This window comes from Bactrocera neohumeralis, unplaced genomic scaffold (assembly GCF_024586455.1).
Source record: "Bactrocera neohumeralis isolate Rockhampton unplaced genomic scaffold, APGP_CSIRO_Bneo_wtdbg2-racon-allhic-juicebox.fasta_v2 cluster10, whole genome shotgun sequence".
NCBI lineage: Eukaryota > Metazoa > Arthropoda > Insecta > Diptera > Tephritidae > Bactrocera > Bactrocera neohumeralis.
In genome coordinates, this window is record NW_026089623.1 from 19,835,484 (window position 1) to 19,846,630 (window position 11,147).

At 39.8% G+C, this 11,147-nt stretch overlaps 1 protein-coding gene across 1 annotated transcript; it reads right to left on the reverse strand.

The window, feature by feature from the left end:
* Positions 1-7,353: 7,353 nt before the first annotated feature.
* LOC126765573 (uncharacterized) lies at positions 7,354-10,546 on the reverse strand. Its single transcript, XM_050483180.1, has 3 exons — positions 10,235-10,546; positions 10,011-10,186; positions 7,354-7,546 (listed from the first exon to the last, which is right to left on the reverse strand). Exons 1-3 carry the CDS (start codon positions 10,544-10,546, stop codon positions 7,354-7,356), a joined length of 681 nt encoding a protein of 226 aa, XP_050339137.1.
* Between the last annotated feature and the right edge of the window lie 601 nt (positions 10,547-11,147).

The following is an 11,147-nucleotide window of genomic DNA, read 5'->3' on the forward strand; positions in this document are numbered from 1 at the left end:
CTCGAAAATTATTACATTGAAATCATTGAAAACGTATCAAAAATTAAGTTTTCGATGCAGTTGAACTTACTTGCCGACTCGATAAAAAAACATCCGTAGCTAACAGATGGCGCTAATTTCGAAAACATTGAAACCGAAAAATCGAAAATATTTGTCGAAATCTATCCGTTGATCAATGAACTGCGTAAATTGGCAAAAATGGAGCATTTGTAAGTGTTTATGTAAAAGAATACCTGAAAACGCATTAAATTATGTTTTAAATGTGTAATTTAGAGAGAAGAAACAAAAACACACCAATAAAAATCAACCAACAAATTCAAATCACTCATTTCCCATATGTGAGAATCAAAACTACTGCCGGGATACTTAGCACAAACGTATCGTATTTGCATCTTGTGGTCGCACGAAAAACATATACATATGTTTATAGAATACTGAGTGAAAAGTTAATTTTGAAAAAGCCTAACCACCATAACATTCAGACTTGAGAATCCTTTGCGATGTTTATCTCTTGACGGTGCCATTATCTTTACGTGCGTTCCATCAACTGCCATTGCCACACCAGGAATTTTGATTATCCAGAAAAATATGTTTTTGCTTCTAATTCTCAGCTGGCGGTCAAATCAATGGAAATCCATATTCAACATAGCCTGTACTCAAGAATGTTGAGTACTTCATCTAATACAACACAAAATGTCGATTGGGCCATATTTATATTGAAGTCCTTTCCAATACGATGTTGATAACTGCCTGTGGCTAAGAAACGTAGACATGCAGCAAGTTTTATTTTTGGAGAAAGAGAACCTTGTCTTTTGTCATTTGCAAATTCATTGTCGCATTCCCCCAAAATGTATAAGTTAACACAACAAATATTTATTTCAATATAACAATATTCATTGCAACAATGTCGTTGTTAAAGTTCAACAACATACAGAAATGGATGATTGTTTATTTTTATTATTATTTATTGATCAGCAACAATGTCGATCGATTCTGGTTGCAGCGGATGTTTGTTTTAACAAACTCCAATTTATTGTAAATTCTTCTGACCATTCAACATCCGCTAAACTCTGCCGTTAAGAACGCCGACGCCGCTGCCGTTGAACCACAGCTAGTGTAGGGTATTTTTAAGATACTATGTTCAGTTACATTTCTTAACTCAATAAAGCAAAACTTAAATGGCGCCCGAGCAGGGACCAACGACGCTAGAAAAACTTAAAAGTTGTTGTAATCAAGCCCGCAAGACACCTTCTACTCATGAGTAAGTTGCAGGATCCCTAGTAGGGACAAGACGAACCAAACGGGAGAGATCCGGACTACCAAGAAGGGCAGCCACACCAAAAAATAGCAACGTAAGTTAGATTTAAGTGAAAATTAAGTGTGACAATTTAAAATTTATAAAATCTTGGTACTATATTAAATCACAAATTAAAATTATAAAGTAAATATTTTCTGGAAATTTTTAAATTCCATATAAAGCAAGTAGAGAAGGGCTAAGTTCGGGTGTCACCAAACATTTTATACTCTCGCATGATAAAGTGATAATCGAGATTTCATTATCCGTCATTTACATTTTGTTCAAATACCGTATTTGTGTATAGTTTTATTCCGCTTGGTTGACATGGCTATAGTCATTTCCGAGATACGTACAAAAAACTTAGTAGGGGGCGGGGCCGCGCCCACTTTTCCAAAAAAATTACGTCCAAATATGCCCCTCCCTAATGCGATCCCTTGTGCCAAATTTCACTTTAATATCTTTATTTATGGCTTAGTTACGACACTTTATAGGTTTTCGGTTTTCGCCATTTTGTGAGCGTGGCAGTGGGCCGCTTTTGCCCCTCCTCGAACTTAACCTTCTTATGGAGTCAAGAAATACGTGTACCAAGTTTCATCATGATATCTCAATTTTTACTCAAGTTACAGCTTGCACGGACGGACGGACAGACAGACATCCGGATTTCAACTCTACTCGTCACCCTGATCACTTTGGTATATGTATATAACCCTATATCTGACTCTTTTAGTTTTAGGACTTACAAACAACCGTTATGTGAACAAAATTATAATACTCTCCTTAGCAACTTTGTTGCGAGAGTATAAAAATTAAATTATATAATTAAGTGAAGTGGAAATTATTGAAAAAGATCGAATTGCATTTTGAAGCATTTAAAATCATAAATAATATATTTCTAAAAAGGGCGTAAAGCGATAATAAAGTAATAACCCCTTCTTCTTGTTAATTGGCGTAGAAACCGCTTAAGCGATTATAGCCGAGTTAACAACAGCGCGCCAGTCGTTTCTTCTTTTCGCTACGTGGCGCCAATTGGATATTCCAAGCGAAGCCAGGTTCTTCTCCACTTGGTCCTTCCAACGGAGAGGAGGTCTTCCTCTTCCTCTGTTTCCCCCGGCGGGTACTGTGTCGAATATTTTCAGAGCTGGAGTGTTTTCGTCCATCCGGACAACATGACCTAGCCAGCGTAGCCGCTGTCTTTTAATTCGCTGAACTATGTCGATGTCGTCGTATATCTCGTACAGCTCATCGTTCCATCGAATGCGGTATTCGCCGTGGCTAACGCGCAAAGGACCATACATCTTTCGCAGAACTTTTCTCTCGAAAACTCGCAACGTCGACTCATCCGTTGTTGACATCGTCCAAGACTCTGCACCATACAGCAGGACGGGAATTATGAGTGACTTATAGAGTTTGGTTTTTGTTTGTCGACAGAGGACTCTGCTTCTCAATTGCCTACTCAGTCCGAAGTAGCACCTGTTGGCAAGAGTTATCCTGCGTTGGATTTCTAGGTTGACATTGTTGGTGGTGTTTATGCTGGTTCCAAGATAGACGAAATTATCTACGACTTCAAAGTTATGACTGTCAACAGTGACGTGAGTGCCAAGTCGCGAGTGCGACGACTGTTTGTTTGATGACAGGAGATATTTCGTCTTGCCCTCGTTCACTGCCAGACCCATTTTCTGTGCTTCCTTGTCCAGCCTGGAGAAAGCAGAACTAACGGCGCGGGTGTTGAAGCCGATGATATCAATATCATCGGCATACGCCAGCAGCTGTACAGTCTTATAGAAGATGGTACCTTCTCTATTTAGTTCTGCGGCTCGATCTATTTTCTCCAAAAGCAGGTTGAAAAAGTCGCACGATAGGGAATCGCCTTGTCTGAAACCTCGTTTGGTATCGAACGGCTCGGAGAGGTCCTTCCCGATCCTGACGGAGCTTTTGGTGTTACTCAACGTCAGTTTACACTGCCGTATTAGTTTTGCGGGGATACCAAATTCAGACATCGTGGCATAAAGGCAGCTCCTTTTCGTGCTGTCGAAAGCAGCTTTGAAATCGACGAAGAGGTGGTGTGTGTCGATTCTCCTTTCACGGGTCTTTTCCACGATTTGGCGCATGGTGAATATCTGGTCGGTGGTTGCCAGGTCTAAAGCCACTTTGATAAGGTCCAATCAGTTTGTTGACGGTGGGCTTTAATCTTTCACACAATACGCTCGATAGAACCTTATATGCGATGTTGAGGAGGCTAATCCCACGGTAGTTGGCGCAGATTGTGGGGTCTCTTTTTTATGGATTGGGCATAGCACACTTAAATTCCAATAGTTGGGCATGCTTTCGTCCGACCATATTTTACAAAGAAGCTGATGCATGCTCATTATCAGTTCTTCGCCTCCGTGTTTGAATAGCTCGGCCGGCAATTCGTCGGCCCCTGCCGCTTTGTTGTTCTTCTGGCGGGCAAATGATATTCGAACTTCTTCATGGTCGGGCAATGGAACGACTGGTCGTTCGTAACGTTGCGAGGTAGCAGCCTGTTTTCTCTCCGCTGCGACACGGCATTCCTCGTCGTACCAGCTGTTCTTTTGCACTTTCCGAAAACCACTGGCTTCGGTTGCAGCTGTTCGTAAGGAATTTGAAATGCCGTCCCACAGTTCCCTTATACCGAGTTGATGACGATTGCTCTCAGAGAGCAGGAGTGCAAGCCGAGTAGAAAATCGTTCGGCTGTCTGTTGTGATTGCAGCTTCTCGACGTCGAACCTTCCTTGTGTTTGGTGGCGCGCGTTTTTTGCTGCACAGAGGCGGCTGCGAATCTTAGCTGCAACAAGATAGTGGTCCGAGTCGATGTTAGTACCTCGGAGCGCACGCACATCTAAAACACAGGAGACGTGTCTTCCGTCTATCACAACATGATCGATCTGGTTGGTAGTTTTTCGATCCGGAGACAGCCAGGTAGATTGATGAATCTTTTTATGCTGGAATCTAGTACTACAGATAACCATATTTCGGGCCTCGGCGAAGTCAATCAGCCTCAACCCATTTGGGGATGTTTCGTTGTGGAGGCCGAATTTACCGACCGTAGTGCCAAAGACACCTTCTTTGCCCACCCTGGGGTTAAAGTCGCCAAGCACGATTTTGACATCGTGGCGGGGGCAGCCTTCATAAGTGCGCTCCAAGCACTCATAAAAGGCATCTTTCGTCACATCGTCCTTCTCTTCCGTCGGGGCGTGGGCGCAGATCAGCGATATGTTGAAGAACCTCGCTTTGATGCGGATTGTGGCTAGACGTTCATTCACCGCAGTGAATGATAGTACTCGGCGACGGAGTCTCTCTCCCACCACGATTCCTACACCAAACTTGCGCTCCTTTATATGGCCACTGTAGTAAATGTCACAAGGACCTACTCGTCTCTGTCCTTGTCCCGTCCATTGCATTTCTTGGACGGCGGAGATGTCAGCCTTTGTTTTTACGAGGACATCAACCACCTGGGCAGCGGCACCTTCCCAATTAAGGGACCGGACATTCCAGGTGCATGCCCTCAATTCGTAGTCCTTATTTCGTTTGCCATGGTCGTCATCAAAAGGGGGGTCTCTCATCCGAGGCTGGTTATAGCTCTTCACTGGGGGTGTTTTTTTACGTGGCGGGTCCCAAACCCAGCGCACAACCCTTGTAGGGAATGTTTCGCCTTCTCACTTTAGCTCGCCTTCGAACGGATGTTCTTAGGCAACCCAGAGGATACTTGGTCAAAGACCGGAAGTAGTGAGCTGCTTGAGCCATGTGTAAAAGAATCGTTTCTGGCCACTCCCAAGTGAATGGCGATCACAGAACTTTCCTCACTTGCGTGAACTTCTACACATGACTCCATCCTCCGTTTTTTGTTAGTCGGTTAACGCACTTTTAGTGATTTTCAACATAACCTTTGTATGGAAGGTGGGCGTGGTTATTATCCGATTCCATTTTTGAACTGTATATGGAAATGCCTGAAGCAAACGACTCTAGTTGACATAGCTATAGTAGTTTCCGAGGTACGTACAAAAAACTTAGTAGGGGCGGGGCCACGCCCACTTTTCCAAAAAAATTACGTCCAAATATGCCCCTCCCTAATGCGATCCCTTGTGCCAAATTTCACTTTAATATCTTTATTTATGGCTTAGTTGCGACACTTTATAGGTTTTCGGTTTTCGCCATTTTGTGAGCGTGGCAGTGGGCCGCTTTTGCCCCTCTTCGAACTTAACCTTCTTATGGAGCCAAGAAATACGTGTACCAAGTTTCATCATGATATCTCAATTTTTACTCAAGTTACAGCTTGCACGGACGGACGGACGGACGGACAGACGGACGGACGGACAGATAGACATCCGGATTTCAACTCTACTCGTCACCCTGATCACTTTGGTATATATAACCCTACATCTGACTCTTTTAGTTTTAGGACTTACAAACAACCGTTATGTGAACAAAACTATTATACTCTCCTTAGCAACTTTGTTGCGAGAGCATAAAAATTAAATTATATAATTAAGTGAAGTGGAAATTATTGAAAAAGATCGAATTGCATTTTGAAGCAATTAAAATCATAAATAATATATTTCTAAAAAGGGCGTAAAGCGATAATAAAGTAATAACCCCTACTTTTGCAAAAATTAACTTAACGAAGTTTTGTACGCAAAAGTAATATAACTTAACCCAATTCTACCATTCCTACCCAAAGGACCCTCCAGGATAAATGGGTAAAACTATCTACTGGTTTTCAAAAAAAAAAAAAAACTAATAATTAAAAATAATGATCGGAATGATTGATTGATTGACTAAGGCGAATCAGTAATAAACTTGAGGAAGTTAGAATACTTAAATGAAATGTTGAAAAAACGGATGGCTAATCCAAACAATTAGATTAGACCTCCCATAATTAATATTGGAGAAATTCCCCACCAACGACAAAGACAAGTGACATACGAAAACAATAGAAATATGACACATCCTGGCGATTTAACAAATGCCATTAACAGACTCAAAATCAAACATTTGATTTTACTAATTTAGAGTGTCAAGAAATTGACCAAGAGCACCTAGGTAATTTAGGAGAATCGGACAAAGTGCCCGATATAGTAAAAAGTCTAAGAGCATTTTCCGGGGACCAGCCGAGTTTGACTCATAGAAAAAAAGTGTAGACAGAATTTTAAGAACATACGAACACACATTTGGTACGGCAAAGTACTTTGGTATTTTGCATAATATTCGCAATGAAATAACTGGAAATCGTACAACGTACCTTTAAATTGTGGGATGTTATAAAATTTCCACAAACTGCAGCCGAACAAAAGCAAATCACTGAAGATTTTCAATTCTGCGCTTCAATCCATTCCCCTTTGTTCTGGGGTGCGTCGATGGAACACATGTTCCAACTTCACAACCAATCAAAGATGAAATCAGTTATCGCAACCGAAAGGGAACATACTCAATCCAGAGAACATAAAATTTTTATGTTATGTAAACAAAAAAATAAAATAAAAATTTTAAGAACCTCCTGGTGCAAGAGCGAAATATTTTAAAGTGTTTGAAGCACAAAATTTATAAAATAAAATAAAACAAAAATTTAAGTGAACAAACGGTGACAAAGTTAAAGTGAACAAATACATATGTATAAAGCACAAAGTTACAGTGAAAAAAGAAACAAATATCAGAACCCCGGAAAATAGAAAGTGAAATATAAGTACATGAAAAATAGAAAGTGACGTGTAAAGATAATTACAAAAAATTTAAATATAAAGAAATAGTGAAAAAAATAAAAACCAAACCTACTAAAATCAAAAACGGGCGCGGTATAATTATGTACAAAGTTTAAGAAACATACAAACATTAAAACTAAAATAGCAAACAGGCGCGGTGTAATAACATATACAAGTTAACTTATTTTAAGTTTTTTATTTTAACACGTTTTGCCAAAACTGTACAAATATAAAAATACTTCTTTAATTTTAAATTCTAAGTTGCTGGAGCGATCTCCAACCAACTTAGAGGAAAGTCGAATTAAAAGTGAAGCTTAAATCTAATCTTATGCTATCACCAACTTAATATCCTAAGTGCCGGCAGAGTGAGACGTCGGCGGCGACGCATATTGTTAGTGGCGTGCTAGTAGCGTCATTAAAATTCGTAATATTAGCTTGGCGCTCTTTTAGTGGGTAGCGGTAAAGTGGCGTGATACGTTTGCCAAATTGTGTACCTGCATTCTTGAGCATTCTTAGGCTTACATGGTACGGTACACTGTTTAACAAAATATTTATTTTGTTAACTTACACAAAACTCTTCTACTATACATAGTCACGGGAGACTACATTAACAAACAACAAAGAGGAAGACAGCAAATCAATAGGGACAGCGCTGGACGTACATAAGAGTAAAAGGAACTGAAAGAAGCAAAAAGGGGTATAAGTACAATGACCCAAAACCCTTGGCGGAAAATAAAGTGAGTCCGTTTCAGAGAACTGCATCGAGTAAAAAATTTTTGTTTATACCTAAGTACTGATCCGTTACTCTGTCTGATTCTGTCAGTTCAGTTCATGTACACGAAGCGAACTGTTTGTATTCAAATCAGCGATAGAAAACAACTTTGTATCACTAGCGATCATCTTATACCTGATTTGTTTATGAACGTTCGTATCAGCAGAAAATACCCGAAGTGATGCAAACTTATGCTTCAATGATTTAAATGATCGACAGCGTTTAGTTTGTACAAGTATATCATCCCCTAAACACTGATTTACTAGTGCACTTTTGTTCTTTTTCAAATACATATGTTTGTATATACATGTATGTATGTATGTACATATATTATACATATGTATAATGAAATTCCATCGAGTACATACATACAACAAATGTATGTATATATGTATGTATGTAGGTACTCGATGGAATTTCCATTGTTTACGCATCGAAAATTTGTAACATGCGCACATTTTCAAAGCTGATACATTTTTTGCCACACATGATTCAAATCAGTCCAGCAGAAAATTGTTGTTGTTTGCTGTACTCATAGATTTACTCGAAGATTTACTTATCGTTTACCCAAAGTTTCATTTCAATTCATACAATCGTCGCAACGCTATGAACTGACATGACACGATTGCAACCGAAGCCAGTCATACGTTTACACGATCCTGATTGCCGAAGAACAGATTGTTCGTATTGCATCAGGTCAGTTGACGCTGGCAGCTAGACGAATTGATTAACAATGTTGTCTATGCTGAACTGAATTGATTTGATTGTGTTTTTGGTACGACTGTTTGTTCTGATTTGATATTTAAAAATATATAAATTCCCTTTTTGTGCACATATATGTATTTGTATGTATGTTAAGTTACAGTTTTGACGGTATTTCGGGACACCGTTAACTGTTCTTAACAGTTCGATATACATATGTATATCTACAAAAAAAAATAATACCTGCAAAAAAGTACAGTACCCGCCTTTTGCATAGCTTGTGTCGTTAGACACCCCATTATATAATTTCAAAAAAAAAATGTTTTCCTAAGTCAAGTATAACTTACTTGCAATAATTCTTGCGATACCCCTTGGGCTATAAAAAAAGCAACAAGCAGGATCGCTCAAACCCTGAGCAAAAGCGGAAGATACGAAAAGTAAACCAAATATATACATATATAATTAAAACATAGGTACATATATAAGTATAAGCATATTCTTCTAAAATTGCAATTCTCCCATTTTAATATACATACTTATATGCATACATAATCATATGGTACATACATAACATAATTTAGCATAAAGCTATAATACATAATAATAATGTCAAGAATCGATTCTTAATCGACTTGGACTACTGAAGATCGACTCCGAAAAATCGATTATTTTACGAGAAAACTCATTTCTCGAGTAGAATAGGAATCGAGTTTACCATCCCTACTGGCAGCCATCGCGTGCACAAATAATAACCTCCGCACAATAACCACCACAAAAAAAATTATTATTTTTCCATGTAATTTATATGGAAAACAGAAAATTTGAAAGAGGCACCTCTTAATATTAATATTAAGAGCTCATCTTTTGAGTGACTTTTTTTTTTACACATTTCGAAAGTTTTGAGCCTGTTTTTCAGTTGAAAAAAAAAGGTTGACTCAAAATGGCACACCCGAATATACATACGAACATAAATATATAAACATCAAGCGTGTTTGAGAAGCGAAAATATAACTTAGGGAATGCGCGAATAAAATAAAGCCTAATTGCCTCTCGAAAATAAATTGAGATAAAAAATGAAAACGCGTCCGGTCTATTCCACGGTTCAATAACAATAGCGCATTTATTTAATTTCATTTAGTTGCTTAGCCTAAATCTTAACTAACGGCTTAAACTAGTGGTAATGTTCATATGTCTTAAAAAAGGGGTAAGTATGGTAATTTTCAACTTTCGTTAAATATTGTAAAAGATTACATTGAGGTAAGTAAGGTGAGTAATATCTTAGTATTAAAAATGTATTATTAAGGTAAGTATATAATAACAATAGAATTCAATATTTTATAATTTTTATAATTCATTTCTCTACAATTCATTTATTATTTTTATTTTAGGTATAAATTTGTCGCTTGACGCAACACCGGCCACCTTGACAGGATCAGATTCCTTCAATTTCCAGTGGAAGCAAGGCCAGCTTGTGGATAGGACGCTTAATTGTGCCCGTCTTAGTCGCCACGTCTGCGACTCGCACCTTGCCGTCTTGCCCTTCGGCCGTTGCGACGACGTGCCTAGTACCCACTGCTGCGGTGGCACGTTGTCCTCGTGGACGAGAACGAGGTCGTTGAGCTGCATGTTGCGTTTGGGGTGCAGCCACTTGTTGCGTTCCTGAAGGCCCGTCAGGTAAACTTTGGACCACTGTCGCCAGAACTGTTGCTTGAGACAGCAAACAAGTTGCCATCTCTCGCAACAACGAACTGGGTCCACTGGCACCTTCTTTGGAGGTAATGCTCGCAGGGAGCATCCTATCAGTAGATGCGCCGGTGTTAACGCTTCGTCGTCTTGACTCAGGGGTACTAGGGGACGAGAGTTGAGGATGGCCTCCACTTCGGCCAACAGTGTTGCTAGCTCCTCTGCTGTGAGTAGCGCGTTGCCGATTACGCGAACGATATTGTGTTTGGCGGACTTCACCGCGGCTTCCCATAATCCGCCGAAGTTCGGCGCCCTTGGTGGTATATAGGTGAAGCTGCACCCTTCGTCTGCTGCGAATCTCCTCAATTCTGGACCCATTGCCAGAAACGCCTCCTTCAGCTCGCGCAGCTTGCGATCGGCGCCGACGAAATTGGTGGCGTTGTCGCTGAATATCTTCGTCGGCATTCCTTGACGTCCAATGAACCTTTTTAGGGCGAGAATAAATGAATTAGAAGATAGGTCCGAAACTAATTCTAAATGTACTGCTTTGGACGTAAAGCAAATGAAAACTGCAATATATGTTTTTGCGGGTGGTCGACCGCGTATTTTTAGAGTTGTGTATATCGGACCACAGAAATCTACGCCACATATAAGAAAGGGCCGTAGTGCTCGAAGTCTTTCGACTGGCAAATTTCCCATTATTTGGTTTTGCAACTTCAGCTTGTAATGAAAACAATGTATACAGTTTCTTACGGTTCTACTGCAAGCTTCTTGGGCATTAATTAGCCATATGCGTTCTCGAAGAAGCGCAACCAACGCTTTAGCCCCAGCGTTGTGATTTCGAATATGCAGGAACCGTAAATACGTTATAACGAAGTGCGAACTTTTAACTTCTGGTGAGAGCTGGAAGTGGTTATTAATTGGCCATAATGCAGGGTCTTCTAGGAGGAACTGTGGACCGCCAAACCATATCGAATTA